Genomic DNA, 26811 nt, shown 5'->3' with positions numbered 1-26811 from the left:
TCCCGGTTTGTGGGTTCGAGCCCCGCGTCGGGCTCTGTGCTGACAGCTCAGAGCCTGGAGCCTGCTTCGGATTCTGTGTCTCCCTCTCTCTCTGCCTCTCCCCCGCTGATGTGTGTGCGCGCGCGCGCTGTCTCTCTCAAAAAGGAATTAAATGTAAAAAAAAATTTTTTTTAATTAAATCTCATTCTTTGACTAAGATTTTTCTCCCCAATTGCTAAAATAACACTGCTGGTTGTAGACAGGTAGCTTACAACAGAAAGGACTATGTCTGCCCGTGAACCCCCATCCCCAAAATGATGTATGTGGAAGTCCCTGGCACACCCAACTCACTCCCTAAATGGAGTTCTCTTCTCCTTCCTGGTCCTGGCTCCCAAACTGGGGTCCTGTGGAATTCAACAAAAACTCTTTAGAGAGGTCTGGCTGAACTCAAGCTGGCTCGCTGGTCTGAACCAGCCGAGTCACATGTGGGGTGAGTCACACTCCTTCTTGCGAAGTCATTTGTGTTTCATTACATGATTTGCATACTGGTGAAACAGGTCGGTACTGTCCTCTTACTTCATTTCCATTGCTCTTGGGACTGCTCTGCTCAGAGTGAAAAGGAGGCTTTTGTCCCTCCTTATGTCCCTGCATATGCTCTCTTCCTGGAAGTCGGTCCAGATCACTGACACCCACAGGGAGAAACTTTCTCCCTCCTCTCAGCTCCTCCACGGCTCACGCCTGGCTCTGGTGCCTGTGCCTGGTGATTCGTCTACGTGGTGCAGAATGGGCATTTCTCTCTGGGAAGCTATTCCACTACTTTCAGGACAAAAGAAGAATTTTTAGTCGACTTTTCTCCTCCTTGAGAAGGGAATCAGCTCTTGTTTTCTGTCACTATCAGGGGGAGAAACATACACTCCCCATTTGTCAAGCACGGTTTCAGACACAGTGCCGGGGCTTTAAACGGCCTCACCTGCAACTATCACAATCATCCTGTTGGGTAGATACCACCATCGTGCCCATTTTTCAGATGAAGAGATCAAGGCCAAAAGGCCCTGTCACTTGCTCAAGGTAACAAAGAGCCACGATTTACACTGAGTAAGACGTGTCTTTTTCTAAGACTGAGGTCTAACCACAGAGCCTGGCTTCCTTTGAGGAAATTAGTGCTCTCCACACAAAGTAACGGTCTTTTATACTGGATTTGTCTTAGGAGAAAAGCAATTTGAGGGGACTACCCGCTTGTCGTGGGCTTAAGGACAACCTACGGGGAACATCTGAACACTCACGCTCCTTGAATTCACCGGTCACATACTTTTACAAGGCCCATGTCAAAACACAAGTACACAGCTTTTGGAAGAGTCAGGGTATTAGAATCTCTGACCTGATCATAAGCTACGGAGACCCTGTGAACTGAGTCAGTGCGCCTCAGAGTGGAGTTCACAGCCCTTCCCTTGGGGCTCCGTGCCTCAGTCCACCCGAATTGGGGACCTCATCCAACTGTTCTGAGACTCTACCTTTCAGGATTTCCACACCAAATATGAGGTCTCTTCGTGTCCTTAGGTGCTCACACAAGGTCTGGCTCAGAAACTGCTGGCTGGCTGAATGGATGGACAGACTGATGGATGGGCAGATGGACAGAAGGCTGGTTGGATGGATGGATGTAGATGGGGGTGGGGAAGAGTTTGGAAAACATTTGGTACAGTGGTTTATTCCCCTTACAAACAGCCATCTTGTCCCTACAAGGGGTTTCACCAGAAACTCCCAGGATCTGTGGGCATGTCTCGAGGGCATACCAGACCCCACCGCTCCAGGATTCTAAACACACTGAACAAAACCTCAATGACTAACAACCACAGGCCAGGGAACATGGCGGTCAGAGGACGGCCGCTTCCCCGTTTCCTTGGTATCCGACAAACCCTTTGACACATCAACATTTCTCATGGGCACTGCAGTAAAGAGCCAGTGCATAAACAGTTCAGCAGAGAGGCAGCAGAGGCCTTCCTTACACCACATAGGTCCTTCACGATCTATCAATTCAGTGACGAGGAGAGGAACAAAATCTGCATGGAACGGAAAGAAGCATGGCCTGGGAATGTTGAAGACCTGAGATTGATTCATTCACTCACTCGTCAAATATTCATTGCAGCTAAGTGTCAGACACTGTTGGGGGCAGTGGGATACAAGAGTGAATCAAGAGACAAAAACGTCTCCCTCATGAAGCTTACAATCTATCCGGCAGAGATAAACAAAGAAGTGAAGAATATATAGTATGTCAGATGGTGAGAAACTGGTCGGGGGAGGGGGGCAGGGATTAGGCTGCACAGGGGAGTCAGGGAGTATTGCAGAAAGGGGGCAGGAAAGGCTTCTCTGACCCTGAAAAAGGCAAGCGGCCAAGGTTCACGTTTGGGGAGGGGAGCGCAGCAACAAGGGAAAGGCCTCACCACCAACTTGCTGCCTGCTCTGGACTAGAGAAGGAGGAGCTGGGGTGGCTGGTCCCAAAGGTCCTCTCAGCTTTCACTGCGCCCTCCCGCCCCTGCTTCCTCCCCTACCAGCCACCCCAGCTAGACCGAAATGAAAACCTGCAGCCCCCAAACCATCGTCCCCCTTTTCACCTGCACACGGGTGGTCCTTCCAATCTGCCCATCTTTACCTTACGGGAACCCTTCCCCAGCTCTGCCCCCCTCCACTCTGGGCTGGCTCGGGGTGCCACGACCCCGAGCTTCCATAAGATCCCACATCCACCCCCCCACCCCCACCCCAGCACACAGCGTACCCAACCGCTGTCACTGTCTCCTTGCTCCCCTAGACTGAACTCCCCAAGGCTGTGACCACGACTTCCCCATGTCTATAATTCCACCCCCCTAGCATGCTGTTTGGTGTATAACAGCCACCCACTGAATATGCGCTGAACGCCAAATGCTGAAACCGTGTTGAGTCCCTGGAGGGCAGGGCCCACGTCCGATGCACGTCAGGGGCCCCGGGAGGTAGCAGGGTGCTGGCACAACACAAGAAACACCAGGTTGTCTGGTTGCTACATGGTTTAGTGCCTGTGCTGGTATAGGCGTTTTATCCAGAAAGCCAAGTTATCCTCAGTCCCCGACCGTGGAGGGTACAGGGCCAGTCCAGATGTGGTTCCCTGGGGTTGGGGCCAGGACTCCGGGCTAGGAAAGCTTCACATGTGCTTATACATGCTGTGGGTTTTTCTTATTAGAATCTGCATTAATCACTAACATGCCTTAACCTCATCTGTAAGCTTCTATGCCCAGAGATAATTTGGTGTTTGGGGCATGGTTTTTCCAAGCTAACCATTTTACAAATCAAAACCTAATACGGAGTGTCCTTCAAAGCCATGGGAGGCTCTAGAGGGCAGCTGCCGTCAACAGGCCTAGAGTGCTTCCTGTCCGCCCCTCTCTTTGAACGCCAGGGCCATGAGGGCATAAGTTTGCCCCCGAGGGCTTCCCATCTTCCCTCGCAGAGTTTAGGGTAGTTCAAACATCTTTCAAAGAGAGCCACAGAGATTGAGAAGTAAGTAGATGCCATCTAACTCCACTCTTTCATAGGACAGATGGAGAACGTGGAACCTGAAGAAGTGAAGTGGCGAAAACCCTGAGAAATACACTATTGTCTCTACTTTACAGAGGAATACACCGAGGCTTCAAAGCTCAGTGAGCAATGCCTGGTTCCAGAGCTAGTAACCACCAGGGCAGAATCTTCAGGTCTGCCTGACCTTGAGGGCAAACGCCATCAATGCTGCCGACACCCAGCTGGTTCAAAGGCGATTTTCCCCCAAGGCCCCAAGGAGGCTGCCCTGGCGGGGGAGGCCAGGGTCTCCTGTGGTCTCATTTGCCCAGCTCCAATACTTTGGGAAGCTCCACATCCCTGGGGGATGGGTCTGCGGGCTGCTCTGACCGACTACAGCATTTCCCACTGACCCTGACGGGCAGCCGTGGTGTTCTAACTTGCTTTAGAAACCTCTGCAAATTGGACATAGAGAGGGTTGAGACTTCGGTGTGACATCACATAGAGGAAGAGCCCTGGGAATGAGCACTGTCCTCCTTGGAGTTTAGCCTCAGAGGTTGCCTTAGGGCAAGATAACCTCGGAGCTAAAAATGGAGCTATGTGTTTCCAGGTTGTATATGTGGGTGTCCGTGAGTTGTGTCTGTTTGCAAGGGTCCTTCAACGTGTGATGTGCGCATGGCTGTGTGTGCACGTGTAGCAGATGCGAGGGACGTGAAGGACTAAGGACGCTCTTCTCTTCCTCCTTCCCTTCCTTCTTTCCAGGAACATAAAGGCACTGTAATTTTTTTCCTCCCTCAGAGATGCAAATAAACACCCAGTCTGAACTACCCCTTACTCCTCACCCCTGCAGAGATCTCCAGCTGTAATCATCCTGGTGGTGGAGGGTGGGGGCGAGGGGGGCATCTCATCCATTAAGCCAGCTCTGAAGAAAGGCAGGTCGCCTTCAGGTGAAATTGAAATTAGGGTCGGGAGCTTATATTCTTTAACTTTATCCCGACGAGGTTGGTTTTGGGTTTGTAGTGCAGTATCACGAAAAGAACAGGCAGCGATCCTAGTGGCATCAAGACCAGCCTTCAAATCTCTTTTCTGCCTCTTACAGGAGGTAGAACTTTTATTGTTTTTAATGCTTACTTATTTTGAGACAGAGACAGAGTGCGAGTGGGGGAGGGGCAGAGAGAGAGGGAGATGCGGAATCCGAAGCACGCTCCAGGCTCTGAGCTGTCAGCACAGAGCCCGACACGGGGCTCGAACTCACGAACCGTGAGATCATGACCTGAGCCGAAGTCAGACGCTTAACCGACTGGGCCACCCAGGCGCCCCTGGAGGTAGAACTTTTATTACTAAACTTCTTAGCGTCAGGTTGGTTGGTTTGTTTTCAGCTTACAACGGGGTAATCAAAACGCATCTCATCGAGTTATTGAGAGAACCAGTGTGGAAGAGAGAGCTTGACCCAGTGCCTGGCACACAGAAGGCACCAGAAACAGGTCAGCACCTTTATCTTTTGGGCGGCCATAGAGCACACAGTGCACACAGTTGGTTTCAAAATTACCCAGTATTTTTCTCTTGGAAGAAAATGAAGGAACATGAGAAAAATGAACAGAGACCCACTCCTCCAAGCACCTTTGCAAAACACTGAAATTACATTTGTAAAATTGCTTCCAGACCTGGGTAGAATACAAAAAAAAAAAAAAAAAAAAAAAAAAAAACGAAATAGGAAACAAAAGATCTTCGCGACATTAGCTTTCTAAAAGCCAAGCAAAAGCAAAACAACAACAAATGAAGAATGGAGGGAGTGTGATTCGTGTATAAACAAAATCCATGTTTGAGGTTTTCATAGGTTGGGGCCCACCTTTCAGCTCCGCATCCCAGGTAACGGGAAGCCGGGAGGCCTCCAGGCTTGGAAAGGATTGTTTTGGGAGGAGGGGGGAAACAAAACAAAAAAAACCTTCTGCTAGGTTTTCCAAATCCTAATTATGTTTTTTAAATAAGTCAAAATCAAAACGTTCTTTTGCAAACAGCTTTTGCTCCCCTGAGCTATGTCTGACCTCTCAGCGCCTTCTCGCTCTGCATCAAAGGGGCCGAACGCAGGAAGTGCCTTGGCACAGGGGCCTCATTCAAGGGGAGAGGAGAGGCAGGGGACCGTTTTTTAACTCGCAAAGAGAAACAGACCAGCTGCTGTCTGTGCAGCAGCTGGGGAAGAACCGGGCACTCACCTGTCCCTTCCCAGCACCTCTAGGAAGTCGGGGCAGACAGGGCCACAGGGGTTCAGATCACGGCCCCACCACTAGCTGAGGGACCCCCCAACATGCTGCTTAGCCTCCCTGGGTCTTAGTTTCTGGATCCAAGCAGTGGGGATACACATTTCATACTTCGCCATGCTGTCATGAGGTGACGTGTGCTCATGGAGCAGAAGTATTCTGAAAAACTTGAAATCATTCTATGTAGTCGGATATTAATGATTTTTAAAGCCTTTCCATCAGCGGGGGATGGAAGGAGCCTGGCATGGTGAACACTAGGAATTTGATGACAGGGTTTGCATTTGAGCAACAGTTCTAGTGCCTGTCAATTCTGACAGTTGACTTGAATTCTCGGAGCCTTATTTAGTAATCCTTTCCCACAACGGAGACAGTAGTACCAGGGTGCCTGGAAGGGTCAACTGAGTAAACAGATGGTCAGAAGACAGTACTCGTTACCATAAAATATTACACAAGTGTCTTTATCACTTTACAATTTCAAAAAGGGCACACAAGCCTTATCAAGCAGCCATGATCAATATTATTTTTATTTGACAAATGGGAAAAGCCTAGAAAGGAAAACAACTTCTAACGCTGTGGCAGAGCTCAAAACGGAACCTAACTTTTCTAGCTAACTTCTTTTTCAAGGATTTCACAATGGGGTCTATCCCTAACCATTCTGAGGGCTCTCTGCACAGAAGAGCTTTAAGCTGGGGCTCAATAGTACACTCCATTGGAATCAGAAGGAAGGTACTTACCACCAAATACAGCATAGTGTACATGGAGAAGGAGGCGTGGCCAGAGAAGAAGGACTTCCTGCAAGAGCAAGAGAGGGCCATGAGAGGGCCATATGCACATCCCTGACACATGTCTGCCTGTCCGTCTTCTCTCCCTAGACCGTGACCTTGAGACCAGCACTGTCTTGTTTGGTTTTGCCACCTTGGCAGTCCGTTGGGACATGTTTTCTAGAACCTAGCAGGCACCCATGAATGAATAAGCAAAAGAATGAATGAATGAATGAATGAATGAGTGGACTTACCAGTATTCTACCATAATTGCTTATTTACCTATGCATCTAAATCAACTGACCCCAAGTTCCTTAAGGATGGGGACTATGCCTCATTCACCCACTGAAACCAAAGCCCAGCACTGAGCCTGGCACCTCATGTCGCAGGCGCCTTCGCAAGTGCTCCCTGAGCTGCCCGTGTCAAAGCAGGCACGCTGTGGCCACGGCAGGTGGTGACTCACCTGGCCTCTTGGACTTTGCTGTCGTCCCCTCTGCATTTGTAGTTTTGGATGTAGCCCTCGGAGCAGTTGATCTGGCTGAAATCGGGGTTGCAGACGTTCAAGAAGTGAGGACGCAGGCGCCCAATGGAGACTTTGGCAATGTCGGTGAAGGACTGGCTGATGGCACAGCCGAAGAGGAAGCAGCCCACCTGCTTGTAGAGGGCTGCCACATAGGGGTTCTGAATCGCTGGCCGAGACTTCTCCTTCAGGTAGTAGATACGGTAGAACTCCCCAGTGATGATCTGAAAGGAAGCCAACGGGGGGAATTAGGTGGTCTCAAGACCCGTCATCAAAGTGGACGCTGTGAAGGATATTTCATGGCTCGAGGGAACGTTCAGTACGTAATCGCAGGCTATAATCTAGAAAAATCCCAGTTTTGTATTTAAGAAATATACAGACAGAAATACGCAGGAGAGGAAAGAGCAAAGTGCTAATAACATGGTCATTTTCTCCTTTTTAAAAAAAGTCCCAGCAGAAATATACAACTAAATATATTTATATATAAACACATATGATATGTAAAAATATAAATATTATGGATATGTCAAAAATATAAATTATATAATATAAATTATATACGTATTTTTTTAAACAAAGAAAGAGACAAGGACCCAGATATGGAAAAAAAAAAAAATAGATGAAGAATCAAGGACATGGTCAAGGGTGGCCAGGATGTCAGAGGATCTGAGCAAATGTCAGGATTCTGAGCTTTTGAGTAAGGGATCTCAGCCTTGTGTCAACACTGAACCGTGGTGGGGGCTTCTATAGGAGGGTGGATGCCTAAGACCATGTCCTGGGTGTGAGTCCCAGCTCTGCCACCTGCCCGGTGTCCTTCAGCAATGACTTAACCTCTCTGAGCTTCAGTCTCCTTCTCCTTGAGAGGAGGCTGCAGGCCTTTGCAGAGTTGTTGGCTTCAATCTGGTAACACGGATGGGAAACGACCTGGGTTGTAGAAAGGGATTCTTTCATTTTCCTTTGTAGAGGAATGCTGTGATGAAAAGAATACTGCTCTACAAACCAAGGAGGTTTTTTTTTTTTTAAATAGAATCCAGTTAACTATTAAGCATTGTCTTTAGTTGGCATGTTTCTTTAGCTGTCTTTATTTATTTACTTTTTTATATTTATTTTTGAGAGAGAGAGAGAGAGAGAGAGAGAGAGAATGAAGGAAAGGCTGAGAGAGAGGGAGAAAGAGAGAATCCACTGACGGCACAGAGCCCAACATAGGGCTCGATCCTATGAACCCTGAGACCATGACCTGAGCCGAAATCAAGAGTCTGACTTAACAGACTGAGCCACCCAGGCGCCCCCAAACCAAGGAACTTTTAACACAATGCCCTTCAGTGTTTGCAAATTTCCAAGTCTCAGCACATTGTCTCCCATCTCCTCAATCCTAAAGGGCAGCCAATGAGTCTGGATGTTCATACCCTTTCTCCATCCCACCTTCCTTACTCCTAATACTGAGGGGAGGTTTGTCACTCCGGGAAAAATTATTGATTACCTACTGCATACTAGGTATTGCTTTCATACACTTCATTTCATGAACTGCCTACAATAATCATGAGTTAGGTACGGTGGAAGCTCAAGATCAAGTCACACTGCCTGGTTTTATATTAGGAGTGGGGGGCCAGCCTGCTCTCCGTAAGGCAAATGCCCTTGATGCCAACACAGCAGAGGACCAATCCCACTTTGGTGATGCCCCACCACACAGCCTGCTGCTCTTGTCTTAACTCCATAGCACAGCCCCGGCCACTTCCTGATTGCAACCACAGTCCAGGGAGAGCGATGTTCAACTCATCACACACCACAAAGCTCCTTTCAGAATTCCTCCCAGGGCAGGGTGACGAGCCACACTTGCTGCTTCAGGGAACAGACAGCGTGTTCACAACCGCAAGGGAAGCAATAGACTGACATATCCGGGCACTCCTTTTCAACGTCTCCCATTATTTTTTTTTTTTTTTTACCGCTGGGGAAGGGGTCAATGCAGGGGATCTGATCCAAGTTCTCAAGGGCTCCCACGTCTAGCAGGAGGATGGCCAGGTGGCAGGGAGATGCCAGCCGGGCCCAGGGGCCAGCCGGTGTGGCAGCGAGAACAGCCACCAGCACTGCTAACGCTTACACAACGATTCTGTGTTTATAAATACCTGATTATTTCTAAGTGCTACACCTTGGTTCCCACATCACACCGAGTGTGATTCTACAATAAAGAGAGACGGTCAAAGGCCAGTCCAACGCAAAGTCCTGGCTTAGGCATTCCCTGAGGGGCAGGACGAGTACCTGCTCTGGCAGAGGTGCTCAGACTACTGATTGAATGAATGGACGGATGGAAACAGGACCACAGTTTTCGCAGTTGTTTTATTGCAAAATTGGAAATATCCTCTAAATATTACCAAAAGCCCTTTGAGAACATGTTGCAGAGATTAAAATCTGAGAAGCACAGCAAGTCAGAAATGAAAGGGTCCCCTATACATGGAAGAAACCGAGGTCCAAATTAACTCGCAACTGAAGATTGGACCCAGGTGTTCTAGCTCCCCGCCCAGCGTTCTTTCCTACGATTCCTGGTCTAACTCCCCTTTGAACCTGTTTATACTTTTACCCTGTGTAACCTTACAGGCTAACAAGTTCCAGATGTTCACTACCACCGTCATGCTCTTTCTTCTTCTTTATTTATAAATGATGCTCACATGACTTTGGATGCAGGGAGAAGAAAACTACAGTAGGAGTCGGTAGCCAGCGTTCTCTACTCACTGAGCGAGTCTCTACTCACTGAGTGAACCTGAGATAAGCCAGTTTCTCCACTGAGGAGACTAGACTCCGTAATTTATCACTTCCTCATTGCAATGACATTTTCTTGTTTTTGAAAGGGGGGGAGGGGTGCAAGTGAGCGACGGGCAGAGAGAGAGGGAGTGAGAGAGAGAGAAGCGGGGCTCACCTGAAGCAGGGCACGAGCTTACCAGAAGCGGGGCTTGAACTCACCTGAGGTGGGACTCGAACTCACAAACCGCGAGATCATGACCCGAACCAAAATCAGACGCTTAACGACTGAGACACCCCGGCGCCCGTGCAATGACATTTATTTTCAACTCTCCCATACTACCTTCACCACGACCCTCCTAACCAAGCAAAGGTAATCAGCAGTAGCAGAGGTAAGGTACTCCCTCCGAGATGATGCCACGGGCACGGAGCAGAACCAAGGCCCCGTGCACAATCCCCGCCCTTGGACAGCTCCTGAGTTCCTTGAACCATACCGCGGCCACAAATGAAGAAACTCTAAGTTGGCCTGGTTTGAGCCCGATTTCCTATTTGATGCTGAAAAAGAACACGTAGCTTTTCACTGCAAATCAGCATCTCTTACGCAAATCTACGGATTAATCTCAGGGGATTCACCGCTGTGCTTGAGTCACTTTAGGGAGAAAGGGTTTGGTTACAACTCAAGGACTCATTTCAGTGCTAACATCCCTTCATTTGAAAACTTTGGGTTCGGTGCCACAGTGTCTCACACAGTTAAAATGCTTCCTCCTCTCACTGGAGGAGAAAGAGGTAAAGAAGGCATTTCGTGGCACCTCAGATTCCTCAAAACGATGCTAATAACGGCAGCAATCTTTTACATTTCTTTCGTACTTTTTGGTTTCATTTGATCTGCGGCTCTGTGAGGTTATACCCATTCTACAGCTGGGAATGGTAAGGCACTGAGGGAGAGTCACTAACCTGAAGGTTCTGAGGCTTCTAAGTGACAGAGCGAAAAGGAGAGCCCAGATATTTAAGTTCACAGACTCACAACACACTGTATTGAGAGAATTTTTTATTACAGATCTTCCTCAACCTATGATGGCATTACTTCCCGAAAAACGCATCCTAAGTGGAAAATATCGTAAGTCAGAAATGCATTGAACACGCCTAACCTACTGAACATCATAGCTTCGCCTGGCCTACCTTAAATGTGCTCAGAACACTTTCGTTGGCTTACATTTGGGCACAATCACTACCAAAGAGTCTATTTTACAATAAAGTGTAGAACAGCTCACGTAATTTATTAAATTTTGCACTGACAGTGAAAACCAGAACGGTTGCACGGGCACAGAATGACGTGAAGAGTACAGGCTGTTTACCCTCGTGCTGGCAAGGCCGACTGGGAGCCGTGGATCACTGCTGGTGCCCAGCACCGTGGATCACTAGCCCAGGAAAAAAAAAAAATCAAAATTCAAAATCAAAGTGTGGTTTCTACTGAATGGGTATTGCTTGTGCACCCCCGTAGAGTCGAAAAATCGTAAGTCAAACCCTCCTGAGTTGGGGATCAGCCGTATTTCTATTGTTACTAAAAACGATCTCCACGGCCCAACAGCAACTGCGTATTTTCAAGGACAGGGCCAGGCTGAAGCCATTTAGCAGACACATGACTCCAGGACCACATGGCTTCTGGGGCAGCCCTGACAGATCTTACAGTTAATGAGCAACAAATTATGTATTTTCTCTATCCCCTTGTACAGAAGGGTCGGGGAGTCGACAACACAGCCATAAATCATCATTATGAACCAGCCGGACTTGGCTTCTTGTAATCCTAACCCTTAAAAGGCCATTTAATGAAATTCGGGCTGTGAAAGGCGGCCCGAATACCTCACCTCTGCCGAAGAGACGAAGGCTTAAATTGTTCTCCGACACGTTACACACCTAACGCCGGAGTTCCAGATTTACTGCTTTCGGACTTTATTCATTACTCACAATGTTTTTATTCCCGGGTAATAAAATAAGCTCTTCCCTCCCCCTACAAAGGCTCTGTCCCCACCCCCAGACTCCAGCCCCTGGAGCCCTCATTTCTGCTTCAGTCAGCAAGGCTGTGATATGTAAATTTCACTACTGAGAAAAATGCCTTCAATGTTGATCCCTTTCTGAAACAGCAAGCAACAGATTCCGGGGGTAATGGCAAGCTGCCAGGCAGCAGAGGAGAATTCTCCCCTACCTGCCTTTTAAAGCACTTGGCACAGAATCTGGAAACTAATAAAGCGGGGAAGCATCGCAATTAAAGCTACAAGGAGACAGAAAACGACCAGCGCTTGCCCCCCCCCCCCCCCCACCACGGTGATGGTTAGTCCCCAACTCCAAGACAGCTCCTCTCCGCCTCTCCTTTCTGGTGTAAAAGACCTCAACTGTCCACATATTCACCAATATCGGCAGTGTTCCAGAGAGGAAATCTGGAGAGCATTGACTTTTTGGAAAAGAGAGAGCACAGGGTGGTCAAAGCAGGACTGACTTTGGAGCCAGAAAAACCTCAGCCTGAATAGCACATCTTACGTTAGGCAAGTGACTTTGCCTCTCTGGGCTTAGGGCTCCTCCTCTATGAAAATAACGTCAATAACATCTACCTGGTAGGATTGCCAAGGGACGCAAGAAGGTGGTATGTCAAAAGCCTAGAGCTCTCTTATAATTTTTTTCTCTTCCCCTTAGGGAAGAGGAAACAAAACATTAACAAATACTTGTAGAAAATCTTTTCTTTTTTTTTAAGTTTATTTATTTATTTTGAGAGAGACAGAGACAGCACGAGTGGGGGAGGGGCAGAGAGAAGCAGAGGCTCTGTGATGCCAGGGCAGAGCCTGACACGGGGCTCGAACTCACGAAACCATGAGATCATGACCTGAGATGAAGTTGGACGCTCAACCGACGGAGCCACCCAGGCGCCCTGAAAATATCTTCTCTAAGATACTTTCAAAAGCTCCTTGGAAAAGCACATTCCAAAGTGAAGAGTTTGGAAGTACTACCCCTCCAGAGTAGAACCAGAAAACATGTGTATGGATATATGTTGGCTTTGACCACTTTATCCATAGGATGTCTTTTTCAGGGGGACAAAGCAGAAGTCTCAACCCAGGGCAGCAAGGGAAAGCCTAGTGCATTGTTCGTGTCATCTGTCACATGCCACTCTGTAAGTTATCCCAAGAAAAGTCAGACTTTTGCACAGCATCCCAACAAACACCTCTTTTAGAGACTGAGAACTCATCTTCTTCCCCTGCCGAGTTTGAAGGACAAACTTCCTTATTTTTTGACCTGCTTGGATAATAATGTTCGCCTAGCACTTTATAGCTTACAAAGCATTTTCACAACTACTGCATTATCTGCTTCTCCCAACATCCTATTACTGAATTATTATTAACACCTTATAAGTGAGTATGGGGAAGGCCGGGGAGGCCAGGGAATCGCCCTTAGAAATCAGGCAATGGCAGAACTGTCACTGCAGCCTGGACTCCTCATTCTAGCTCCTGGGTCCCGTCCGACGGCGTCAAGCTGGCTTTCTCTTAGATGTCCCAGCAGGCGGCAGGGTCTGTGTTTCCAGTGAGACGGGTGCTGCTAGAACACCTGGGAAGGTCAGGTAATCTTGCCAAACGCTTGCCCACCTCAGTCCCTGCTAGCCACAGAGGGCCAACCTGTTCTTTCGCATCTCAGGTATGCAGACTAGTGAACTTCTTTCCATCCAGAAGAATAGATTCATTCAACAAACACTGGATGATGGACAATAGAGAAGGGAGAATCATTTTTTTCAGTCCCCAGCGAAAGGAAAAAGGTAATGGTATTCGGATCCCGCTTCGCGGGACGGAGCCAGAAGTGTGGCTGGATCTTCTCTGAAGGTGGATGCTCAATCCAGGACAACAAAATGCAGTATCTTTAATGACTAGAAATAAATGATGAGAAATTTAATCTTCACTGCTTCTCCTGCTGGGGTGGAAGGGCAGTGCCTCGCAGACTGGGAAAAGCACTGAGGACATAGTTCTGTCCAAGGCCACCAGTGGAGTTTCTGGACTCCGTGGATAAGCCAACACTCCAATATCTAGAATACAGACAGCAAAGAGGCCAGAGAGAGGCCACAGGAGCTAGCTAGGGCGGAAATCAGCAGTGGCTGCCCTAAGCCCAGAAGCCTTAGGAAGAAGGCAGTCTGAAGTGCAAAGCATCGTAGGGGCGCCTGGGTGGCTCAGTCGGTTAAGCGTCCAACCTGGGCTCAGGTCATGATCTCACAGTTGACGAGTTCGAGCCCCGTGTCGGGCTCTGTGCCGACAGCTCAGAGCTTGGAGCCTGCTTCGGATTCTGTGTCTCCCTCTCTCTCTGCCCCTCCCCTGCTCATGCTGTCTCTCTCTGTCTCTCAAAAATAAATAAATGTAAAAAAAAAAAAAAATTTGAAGTGCGAAGCATCGTCATTTTCCCAAAAGTCAGGGACTCAAAGCCACAGGTGTCCTAGATGGCTAGCTCTGCCTGTCTGCGTAAGGGTCTCCTGAATATTTTTTCTGTAGCACTGCCTGCTGCCCATCTCATGCTCTCTTTTGACAATGAATCCCCTGAGCTTCCTGAATATCACACCACCATGCTTTTCTTCCTATTTCTCAAATGCGTTTCTCCTTAGAGGCTCCCCTTCAGGGTTCTCCCAGATAAATGTGGGTCTTCCTGGGGTTGAAGCCTTGCCTTTCCGCCCTGATCTCTGCTGCTTCAACAGTTCCAATTATTACCTCTGTGAAGACAACCATCAAAAGGGCACTTCCCTCTCTCTCTTCCCCCCCTCACCCCAGCTCTACTTTCAGCTTACCCCTTACCCCAGTGGTCAGCCTTCTTCCAATCTTCTGCCAAATCTCCCAACCAGTTATCAAACCAATGGTATCAGTACGTCAACCTAACCCAGTCTGTCACACCCATTCCCACTTTTTCCCCAAACCTCACTCCTCTCCCCCTTATTCCTGCTCAAGTTACCATTATTTAACTGCAAAGACATGACCCTGTAGGCTGTCGCATGGTCTTCCAATTCCACTCATCTTACTTCTACAAGGGGTCTCGTATCCGTCTCTCTCTCTCTCTCTTCCCCTTGCATCAGCCCCATCGTGGTTCAGGCCTCCTCCTCACCTTGGCTGCAAAATTGACGAAGCTAGCTTGAAAGGCTTTCATCACAATCTCCAGCCGATTAACTGGGGTAAAAACTCCTTGACATTCAAGGAATTTCACAATCTCGCTGTGATCCTTTTCTACCTTATCTCCATCTACTCCCCGATACTCTTATTTCTCCAGCCAAACAAGGTTGCTCTACGTTTCCTGAAAACACTCCATTGTTTCAGCCTCTCGTTCTCCAAGCAAGCCCTTCTGCCTAGAAGGTCAGGATCTCTGATGGAAGTCCCACCCACCCTTCAAGGCGGAGCTCCATCAATCAATGAGTGCATCGGGGGAGAGTTCCGGCTCTCTTCACTTAATGGGTCCTGGACAATAGAGCGCTGTAGCCCTCAGTTTCCTCATGTGTGAAAAAGGGATGATGCCAATACCAAGAGCTCAAGGGCTGTGGTGATGATTAAGTGGGACCAGTGCCCAATGAATGATGAGGGGGACAATGATGATCCCAGTCTTGACCCATGAAAGTAACCTTCAGTGATCTTCCTCTGAATTTTCACAGCAGCACTTGATTTATACATCACACCATCTACAGCCTTTGGCCTCTTTTACCCTTGAAGCTCTCGGTTCCGGGGGGCACCACCAGCACCACCCGGGGCGCTCTGGCCCCCGTCCTGTTCTCTGACCAACTCCTCAGTCTCCCCACAGGGAACAGTATTGTCAGTCTTGTAGTTGCCCTGCTTCCCCTTTAGACCCTAAACCCCTAGGGTAGCATCTGGGTCCTAAGGCGAGGTGTCTACCACAAAGCCTGCTTGTTCTAACGGGGAGGGGGGGGGGGACTCACCCAACATCCACCCTCCCAGCAGGTTACCACCTTCTGCAAAAGCCACTTTGCCCAAAACACTATCGCACACCGTCCACGGGAGGATCTTAGGCGGCCGTCTGCCTAGCGGTCTCAGCGTTTTGCCTGCCGCCATACACTGAGCTCCCCAAGCCCAGAAATGAAAAGGTTTTACAGCTCACTGAAATAAAGAGCACTCGGCATAGCTCCTGGCAGAGCAGGCCTTGAATAAATGTCAGTTCAGGCACTGGGCTCTGAAGCCACAGAGACCTGGGTTCTCATTTCTGCTCCTTCATTCACTAAACAGAGTAACCTTAAACTAGCCACTTCTCCCTTGGGAGCCTCCGTGCCCTACTTCATTTGTAAAACAGGGTAAATAACACCTACCTCTGGGCACCTAGGTGGCTCAACCGATTAAGCGTCCGACTTTGGCTCAGGTTGACGGTCTCACAGTTTGCGAGTTCGAGCCCCGCGTAGGGCTCTCTCCTGTCAGCGCAGAGCCCGCTTTAGATCCTCTGTCCCCACCTCTCTCTGCTCCTACCCCGGGCATGCTCTCTCTCTCTCTCTCTCTCAAAAATAAATAAACGTAAAAAAATAAAAATAAAAATAAATAATAATACCTACCTCATCTAACTAAAGAAGAGGATTTAAGATAAGGCATTAGTTTCCCGTCCATCAGATAGCTTGTTAATGTTACCTGATTCTCTGCCCCAATCCCGAACAGACAATGATTCACAGAATGGACTTCTCGGCCTCCAGACCATTATCATTTAAAATGGACAAATGAGGGGGCGCCTGGGTGGCTCAGTTGGTTGAGCATCCGACTTCGACTCAGGTCATGATCTCGCGGTTTCCAACTTGGAGCCCCGCGTCGGGCTCTGTGCTGACAGCTCGGAGCCTTGCAGCCTGCTTCAGATTCTGTGCCTCCCTCTCTCTCTGCCCCAACCCATTCGCATTCTGTCTGTGTCTCTCTCAAAAATTAATAAACATCAAAAAAAATTTTTTTAAACGGACAAATGAAAAGCCACTTGCACACTGGAGACATTTTCCAAGTGGTCATTAACCCCCTCAGAGCTACATGTGCCTGAGGAAAAACTGGTGCCAGAGCATGGACTGTGTGTGTGTGTGTGTGTGTGTGTGTGTGTGTAAGGGGACAAACTAAATCCTAATCCCGGTGCCCGTGTTTGTTAAATTGCAAATAGATGCCCCCTGCCACCATCCCCTCAGGGATAAGAAGGTCTCAGAAGAACTCTGTGCCATTTGATCAGGGACCGACACAGTGGAAGGATTCATGCGGCCACTCTCTGTGGGTGGTCCTGGTAATTGCACAGGCCTAGTGGATTGTAAACTGGGGGACCGGGTCTCCTACCGGGGCACCGCTGGGCCAGCCCGACTTCACTTTTTGCAGAGTTGAAAACTCGACTAACCCTTAATGAGGCAATCTTGGGGAACCTTGTTTTCTTGGCAGTGTGCTCTCAGATAAAGGGGTTGGAGGGGTGGGGAGGAAGTAATGAAGTCCAGATGTGGGCACACTGAAGCCCGATCCTGAATAAACAAGTCCTGGAGGTATTAAGCTCTTCTTCTTGTCTCTGCAGCAAAACATCTGCCGTGTGCTACACAGCCCGTTCCCGCATGCATTGAGAACCATATTTAAGATTTTAGGGAAGCAAATGGAATACTTTGCCCAGCTGCCTAGGTCCTCTGACATCTCCTGGCCTAATGCTTTTCATTTGCTGCCCAAAACGTATGGCTTGTGATTTTTACAAACGCGTATTGAGCACCACAGTCTGTGCTTTGCACTAGAGACTAGCAATTTAAAATCAGATCAGGCCGCTCCCTGTCTCTGCTGCAGCTATCGGGGTCACCGAGAAAAAGATAGGACAGTTGCACACAGTAACGGCAAAGACAGAGGCCAGCCCAGGGATCTCTGGGACCTTTGGAAGGTGGGGAAGGAGGCAGCCAAGGAATGTTTCCTGGAGAGGGAGATGTCTGCCTGGGGTTTATTTAATACATACCATGGGCAAGAAGAAAAGGCTGGTCTCAGCCTTCCAGGGACCTATCATCTAGCTGGGGAGACAATACCCAGACACAAATCACATTACCAGGCAGAAATACTGAAGGTGCTGTTTGCCTGCTTGAGATGCAGCAGGTTCACCATCGGGTCCCCAGCACCTGCTACTTCAGGGGTGCTTGACAAGTGAATGTGGAAGGCAGGCAAGCAGGCTTTATAAGGCAGCAATGGTGCCATTATTATTATTATTATTATTATTATTATTATTATCATTATTATTATTTTAAAAGCCTGACCAGTGAATCAGAGGACCCCTGGTCTGGCCCTGCCACTAAGTAGTTATGGGAAAGTCACTTAATATCCTTGATCCCCAGTGGCCTTAACTCTAAGAGTCAACCTCCCAGAATCACCACCAGGTGCAAATAAGGGAATGTGCACATAATGGGCACTCTGTTACCTGTATGACACTACAGCAATGACAAGGAGGATTCTCGCCAATGACACACATAATGTCACTTGATTGGACCTCCAGAAAAGCCTAGGGGGTTGGGGAGCTACTGTCACCATCTTACAGGAAAGGAAGGTATAGTTCTTTTCCAAAGGGGTCTGACAATCAATAATCAGCACAAAAGTTAGGACATAAACCTAAACCAGATGATGCCAAAGTCTGAGCTCTTTCTCTAGTTAGGAGTATTATTACAGAAGTCCCATTCAATGGGATCTGAGAGGAAAAGAAAAATTTATATGGCCAGAGGGAGAAGGGGATTCACCCGTGACTCATTCACACATCAAGTCCTAGATGCTAAGAATCTATATAAACCACTTTCAGGGCCTGACCAAAGCAAGCCCTGAGCCCACGCTGATTTAAAAAGAATACTGAGCATTTTTCCATATTAAAATCTTCACCCCTGATACTCTTCATAGTGCGGTACAAGGCAAATTGAGAGGAGGCTAGGTAGGGGCTGATACTTCACTGTTTTTGCTCCTAATCTCTCTGCTGCTAGAGTCATTAAACCTTTACAAGGCAGAGATAGGAACCGCTGCTTTGTGGATTTGGAAGGAATTCCTATTATGCTATAATTCCAGAATCTGAGATACATCTGAAAAAGAAGTCAAAGCGACTAGATTTTTCCATATCTCCTGCCATCGAAAGGTGTCTGCTTTCTCTATAACTTCTGATGATTTGCACCTCCTGGTCACATTTGAAACGGCACCGCCACTCCACTCCTTTGCTGTGGGGACACTCAGACTGGAGCAGGGGCGTGCAAGTCAGCCAAGGATTCTCTTGTTGTTTTAAACAAACCTGAGGTCGGCAGGAGAAGGCCCGGGCAGCAAATATCAAGATGATTAGATTTCCAGACCGGGTTCCCCACCCCCACCCTCCCTGACTGTCACTCACGCCCTCTGATCAGAAGCAGATCCTGGATGGAGGCAGCCAGGCTCTGTGACCAGTCATGATGGGGAAGTGGGAAACGTGTTGTTGTTGTTTAATTTAAGCTGTATATAGCTTTTCCAGAATCGGGTGCACTAAAGTGAATTACTCATTTTTCCTCTGAGGTCTTGCCTCTGCTTATTTCCATGAGTACTCTAGTACTTAATGGCAGGGAAGTGGGTAAGCAGACCTCGTTATGAGCCCACATCTCACACGTGCCCCCAGCTGGATCCAGAGGTAAAGGTCCTTTTGCAAAGAGCACGGGAGGAAGAGTCAAGAGATCTGGGTTTTAGTGAATTAACTACAAGGAAAGAGAGGGAGCGGCAGGATGGGTCCCAAGGCTGGCGTTCCTTTCCTGATTCTATTTTTATTAGACATGAGGTCTTTGCAAAGTCACTCCACCACTTTTTGACTGTTTAGTCATTTATAATGAAAACACTTAACATTTATCGAGGATGCCCCAGGCGCCAAGCACTGAGTTACCTTACATGCATCATCTCATTTAATTCTAAAAACCTTAATAAGGAGATATATTATCTCCATTCAACAGATGGGCGTACTGAGGCTCAGCGGGGTTAATTCATTTGCTGCATACACACTGCACAGCGGGAGTTCAGAGAGGCACCGGAGCACATGCCTTTAACTCCAGACTATATGGAGGCAGGTTACCTAGCTGTCAGGGTTTCCGCACAGGTGAAATGCTTGAACACAGTTTGTAGGTTTCTATGGCACACAGTGGCACCTAACGAAGGACACTAATTATTATCTGTTTTGCCTGTTTTGTTTTGGGTTTTGGAGGGGGTGGGTGGGAGGAGCACGGAGAACTAGAGGAAAGCACTATCCAAACCTATTTTGCTGACACTGTATGGGATGTGGAAGCAATGCCGTTGCTCATCCTATAACCAAGGTCACAGCGCACGACTGACCGTTCCAAGGAAACCTGGGAGGTCAGGGAGGCTTTTAATTAAAACACCAACATGACATGAGGAGAAGAGCAAGCCAAACTAAACTCCTAAAAGCAGATTTTTTTTTTCAGAAATGCTAGCATTTCAAGAGGAAGAAGGGGCTGGTCTTGGCCGACAGCAGGGAAAGAGCTGCTGACCAGGAGTTTTGCTTGAGGAAGGAAGAACAGACGAGAAGCACAGCCCTCAGAAAAGCCACTTTGGCACCCCATGTCCATCTGCTACAAAGTCCGTTCCCACGAATGATGGCATCTGATCCTTATAGCAAGGCCCATGAGTGAATCTGAACACAGGTAAGGAAAACGAGGGCTGGACAGAGTCACGATTCACCTGATTCACGTAGCTGGGGTGCCACGGCCTCTGAAGAGTGCCTCGCTCCCGTGCTGGGTCTGGGAGCAGTCCCACTAGGCAAGCCGAAGCCAAGAACAAATGCATGTAGAAAGAGCAAAGGGCATGTGACACTTTGTCCCTGTGCTATTCTTATCTTAACCACTCCTGGGTTATAGTCAGCTTCCTAAAAGCACTCAATTAACTGATCCTCCCGAGTGTCAAAAACACCTGTTCAAACCTTAGTAGACGATACTGCACAATTATGTGCCTTCTACGACAAACTTCTCTTCCAGGAAAAGCCATTCTTCCTACAGAACTCAACCCCACACTGTCCATTTGGAACAAACAGTAAAATTAGATTTTATATCTCTCAGTTTCTGAACACAAAGATCCTCAGTGCACCTTTAAGAAACTACGAGCATTGCCCAATGGACTGTTTTTATTTTAAAGGTTGGAAAGAATTCTACCAGCCCCCCTCCCCCCCCTCCCCAATTTCAAACTGTTGATTGTGTGCCTGGTTTACGATGTTATTAAAAAACAAAGAGGGGTCTCAAAGTTTACAACCAGCCCCCAGAGTGGGGAAGTCAAAAGAAAAACTTCATGAAATGCGGCTCAGGACCATCAGCAGCTTCCATCTGATCCAGAGTAGGCATGAGTAGACAAATGCCGATCCCTTAAGCAATTAATTTGGAGAGAACAGCCACTCTGCATTTGAAATCACGCCTGCAAAATGGAAGCAGGGCTTTGAAATAAGCCAGGGACAGGCTTGAGCCCCAGTTTTTACTTGCTGTAGACTTTTTTTTTTTTTTAATTTTTTTTTTCAACCTTTTTATTTATTTTTGGGACAGAGAGAGACAGAGCATGAACGGGCGAGGGGCAGAGAGAGAGGGAGACACAGAATCGGAAACAGGCTCCAGGCTCCGAGCCATCAGCCCAGAGCCTGACGCGGGGCTCGAACTCACGGACCGCGAGATCGTGACCTGGCTGAAGTCGGACGCTTAGCCGACTGCGCCACCCAGGCGCCCCACTTGCTGTAGACTTTGAACCTATCACTTAACCCCTTCGAGCTTCTGATTTTCCATTCGTATAATGGGAATACTAGCACTCAATTCACATGTAGTGTGTTTAACTCTAGCTTCCTTCCTTCTCGGCTTCTCATATAGGCCAAAGATAAGCTTCCAGGCTCTGGCTAATATAAACATGACTCAAGGATCTGAGAGGGAGAATTTATGATCTTGGTGGACATGATGCCTATCCCTTATGTCTACATGGCTGGGGTTCAAGGGCAAAGAACAGAAAATACTGGAGATGTGGAACGGACATCTGTGAAAATGTATGACTCACAAATTAGGAGAGTGGATTATCATCAATTACTCTCCCAAACACCCCAAATGGGCACATCTAAAAACAAAAGGTGGTGACCTCCCAAGTAAAGCCCAAGTAGGCCATGCCCCAATTTCCACGAGGCTAACATTGCTCCAAAGTAATTCTGGACTCTGTCAAAGACCGTGGCACATGTGTGCATTCCCAACGAGGCTTTCATCCTTTAAGGGATGAGCTGTATGTAAGTCTAGACTTTACACTCGCACCTGAGTAACCCGCTCAGCAATTCAGGAGTTTGCAAAGTATTTCAATGCTCATGCTCTCTTTTCCTCCTCAATACAACACTATGCAGCAAGGGGGTCATCCCTGGTTTTAAGCACATACAGCTTGTCAGCAGGGTGCCAGGTCTAGAACTTCGGTCTCTTGATGCCAAGTCCCAATTTTATTTTCGCTTTGCCACCACAGCCCCTGGATGAGAGAAGTAAACAATATGCCAGAGAACACCAGTGGCATGACTGTTACAGAGGCACAGCCACAGTGTGAAGACAGCAGAACATGCCTGTGATACCCCTCCTCGGGGGCTCACCTTCATGGCTCAGAGGTCAGACTCTGGGGTAAGGGACCGATGCATTCAAATTCCAACTCTACCGCTCCAAGTGAGCGTGGGCAAATTATTTTCACTCTGCAGACCTCAGTCTCCTAACTGTAGAAGAAAAACAAGGACGGTATCTGGACTTCACCGGATGGCTGTGAGGATAATGCACGCAAAGTAGAGTAGAGGGGTGCTTAGCATACTTTTAGAAGACGTTCAGTATATATGTGTGTATACAGATGATACTTTTAGTATATGCTTTTGGTAACAGCATTAACCGCATGAAATACACACTATTATTAACCGAATGAAATTCTGCTTGCGCGGCCAACCTCCGTTGGCTCAGATATCCTGAAACACGACACAGGGGAAGTCGGACAGGTGGAGCATGGCAGCCCGGGCGCTTACCGCGAGGATGGCGATGACAATCCCCACGGCGCAGAGCACAGCATCATTTATGGTCTCGCCGGTTTTCAGAGGATACTTGATGCTCTCGTCATTGCAGTAAAACCCTCGGTGGTAAGGCTTGATGGTGCTTGTCTCAATGATGAGGAAGGGCAGGCCCGCTGGTCCAGATGCAACCATCACAGGCACCGGAAAATTAAAAAAGGGAGAGAGAGAAAGGGAAAACATCAATAAAAGGAGGCCGGAGAATGACTTGCAGCAAAGACCAGCCCAGGTAACACCATTGCCAGGGACAGGAATTTCGTGCATTTGCAGCTATGTACAGCCCACAGAGAGTGTTCAGCACCTGCAGGCCCTCTCCTTCCTGGTCACCCCCGGGGGGAGCAACGCATTATTCTCTGGTCTTGTCCAAGGGCACAGTGGAAGGCAGTGGAAGAGCCGGGGAGGAGCTTTCCCACCGCGCGACCACACCCTGCGGACATTAAAGCCCAACGAGTGACAATCGCCAACAGGGCCCCGAGTCTAATGATGTGTCGTTCGCCAAGTGCATCGGACGTCACCATTCCCCCTTCGAGAGGCTCATCGTAAGGCTCTGCTGCTTGGAGCCGTGAAGGCCTCGGGGTCAGATAAGCTGAATCTGGATCTCAGGTCCAATATGACCCCTGGTTGTCATTCCATCTTTCTGAGCCTCAGTCTCCCCACACATGAGTTGCAGGGACAACAAAAGGAGAACCAGCCACACACGACTTCCAGCATAGCGCCTGCCACACGGTAGCTGCTCAGTGGTGCCCTTTTCAACCATTTTCTTCCACTGAAGAGTCCCTACCAAGACGAAGTAGAGCTGAGCAGAGGGCCCTGCGGCCTGGAGCTCTGGAGCGGAGCCCAAGGGCATCTGGGAGCACCAAGCTGCTCCCACAGCTGCTGCTGGTTTATCAGTGGCTCGGCTCAGATGCCATTCCCTTAAAGGTCATGGCGAGCGGATTCCATCACCTGCCAGGAAAAGTTCCTCACAACCCTGAAGCAAAAAGCGAAGGCCTACAAGATCTCTGGCCTGGTCACTGCAGCAGCCTCCGCATCGGTCTCCTGACCTTCACAGCCTCTCACACATATCTACCGGTTCACTTCCTGACCACGAGCACGTCACTGCCTTGCTTAAGTTTCTTCCGCGGCTCGCCGTTGCACCGCACGAGATAAAGTGTGACCTCTGGAGTGCCCCGCGACCTGGACCTCCCTTCTCCTGACTCATGGTCTGTGGCCCCCTTGACACAGCCTCCAAGAAAACAGGACACGGCGACTCTTGCCTCAGTTCCTACTCTTCTCTCAGACTGGAAGACCTCTTCCCCTACCACCCAAGTTCAATACCAAGCTGCAATACCACTCCCCTAAGTAAAAGGTGAGCCAGTAAATGTTAGGACTAGGGAAGACCAAGAAAAACATCCTGTTAACAGCCACCACCGATGTAAGAGCCATCCACAATGTGTAAGGCATTCATTCATTTCTGTATTGGATCTCCCAACAACCTGAAGAGGTCATTTTACACCATCAGTTAAGCATGTGCCGTTCATCTTCAAGTGAAGAGAACAGTGACTACGAGAGAATATTTAGAGAGAATATTTAGCTCCTTCAGGGTCTCTTAGTCTACCCCCAAATGCCTGAATCCCTGATTTAACTTTGCAAATTGGTTTCGTTCAACTGTGAATTTCATTAGCCGAAAAATCCCAAGATAAGCGGTGGTTGAAAAGATAAAATTCCACTTTCGTGTTTTTCAAAAAGAATTGAATTCACGTCACGTTGCTCGAAGCCCCAGACCGCCTCTTAAAAAAAAAATGTACCACGAACTCCACAATTTTTCAATTACTTTGGTCCAGACCAGCAGCGATAAAAATGCTCACTTTCTAAAAAGTGTATTTATGTATCACTGTGCATACACACATGGATTTATTTGGTTTTATTCTTTGGATTTATTTGAATTCTACGGCTATTTATTTTGTGACCCCTAACTGCTTCCTGCTAGAACAACAATTTACTTTATCAAATTCATACTAGTGCTTTGAAAAGAAAGAAACAGCAACATACCACAGCATTGTGCCTGACCTTCTCAAAGTAAACACAGAGGGACCCTGGAAGGCAATAACCATTAGCTCTTGAGACCGTGTCTCTGCAAAAGAGTGAAGCGGGAGAGGTGAGGCAGGGAGGGAATGCTGTGGCGAGGAAGGGGCAAGAACAGTCAGCTGATCTTTGGGGGGTGGGGCGCTGGGAGAGAAAAAAATATCCTACGGGCCCAAACCATCTTCATTCCACTGCCTAAACATTTTGAAATGTGGCCAAGTTGGCTACGAAAAGTAGCCAAGAAGCCAGCACTATGATATTAATAGTCCGCTTTTAAAGCTCCACACATCGTGATAAAAACCTTGAGCTCCACGTCTGAGCCCGGCCGCAGCCTCTGTGGTGCCTGGGAGCCAAAGCGTTGCTAATAAACTCAGGAAGGGAACAGACCTCGAGTGCCTTACATTTGGGCTGGGCTCTTAGGCCCCAGCTTCTATTTTTAATGGTGTTCACATGATAGGCCTGTAAAACATATGTTTCTAAGGACAATAAAACACATATAAAAGAGCTGTGGAGTTAGACAGAACTGGGTTAATGACCTCAACTCTGCTCCCAGCTACTTGAGCAAGTTATTTCACATCTCCAAACACTCTTCTCATCTCTGCAATGGGAAGAGTGCAGTCTAGCTTTGGGATTGCTGGGATGATGTCATCTACTACTACACTAATCCATTCATTTAGTCGACAAATATTGATTCCATCTTCACTATGTACACGAGGTACAAAGATGGCACGAGCCCTGCCCTCAGGGAGCTTGCAATCTAGTAGGGCAAGACGTCATGGAATAAAATCAGTGCAGGAAGGGGTTTTAGTTAGAGGAAACCAGGCAACAGCACTGGGTCATGTCAGCTCGGGGTCTGGCACGCACCACAGACACTCAATAAATGTTAAAAGGACGAAGAGGGGGTGGGGGGGGAACAATCCCACAGAGAAAGTTAGTAAAGAAAATCTGTTTATTCCGTTCCTTTGCCCTCTCTTAACCTGGGAGCAATCCAAATCCTTTCTCTTCCTCCCTTGCCTAAAGCTCGGGGAGCTTCCGGTTCTGATCATGTGGATGGTGCCCACAAACAGTCAAGAAGCTGGATCTGAATGTGTTCTGTTTATTTTCTTGAAAGGCATGGAGAGAGCATTTAGAAGACCCAATGGCTTTTTCTGTTTCCTCTAAAAATGTGTGGTATGATCGGGGGTGATGCCAGTCAAGTCTTGACTTCACTCCAGGAGAGAGTAACCTCGGATTCCCTTCAGTTGATGGGAAAAGCATAGGCATTTTCTCCAATGGGGTAGCTGGTCCTCAAGAGACACAGCACCATGCCTTCCTTGCCTCTCCAGGACCCAGAGAGGAGGCTGTTCTTTTCCAAAGCAGGATCTCCATTTCCAACACTGGCACCGTCTTTATAACCAACTACTATAGTTCTTGATCAGTTCATTTCCAAAAAATTCCCAGTGCTAATGACTAGGAACCTAGAGGTGAATACATCATAGTACCCGCCCTCAAGAGGCTTATGGTATTTTAAGAAAGTTGCAAAAACAAGCGCACTAAAATATTTCTAAATGGGCAGACTGACGTATGTATAGATTACAGGGAGGGCCCGTAAGACTTCTCCACCAGGGACACTAAAGATGGCCCACAGAGGATGGGAGGCTTGAGGGAACCCTTATGTGAGTAGGAGGTTTCTGGGGTCCAGGGACTAAGTACGCTCAAGAAACTCAAAGTAGTTTAGGGACTTCAATAAGGCAGTCATCACAACTGATGGCCATTACGAGAACACGATTTTAGATTTGGCTCCAGAGCTGGAAGAGACACACAGGTGGACAACGAAAGGAAGAAAGAGAGAGTCAACACAGACAACAGCAAGAGTAGCTAACATTTACTAAATAACTGTTTTGTGCCCGAACTGTGCCGAGGAACCCCACATAAAGGACTGCCATCTGGACAATCTGGATACCCA

General features: G+C 48.1%; 1 protein-coding gene across 2 annotated transcripts in view; it reads right to left on the bottom strand.

Moving 5' to 3' along the window:
* The window catches only part of PLPP3 (phospholipid phosphatase 3), an 86787-nt gene that overhangs the window by 19355 nt on the left and 40621 nt on the right, over window positions 1-26811 (bottom strand). For both annotated transcript variants that reach the window (XM_047084846.1, XM_047084847.1), the window contains 3 exons: window positions 22761-22918; window positions 6978-7258; window positions 6488-6545 (listed from right to left, as the gene is read on the bottom strand). In XM_047084846.1, coding sequence (XP_046940802.1) covers window positions 6488-6545; window positions 6978-7258; window positions 22761-22918 — 497 coding nt within the window. The remainder of the gene's footprint in view (window positions 1-6487; window positions 6546-6977; window positions 7259-22760; window positions 22919-26811) is intronic.

Source organism: Lynx rufus, unplaced genomic scaffold, assembly GCF_022079265.1.
Source record: "Lynx rufus isolate CCGP_SWC_20201006 ecotype Redwood Valley unplaced genomic scaffold, mLynRuf1.p SCAF_2, whole genome shotgun sequence".
In the NCBI taxonomy this organism is placed as follows: domain Eukaryota; kingdom Metazoa; phylum Chordata; class Mammalia; order Carnivora; family Felidae; genus Lynx; species Lynx rufus.
The sequence above is the reverse complement of the archived record's forward strand: the minus strand, read 5'-3'. Positions and strand labels throughout refer to the sequence as shown.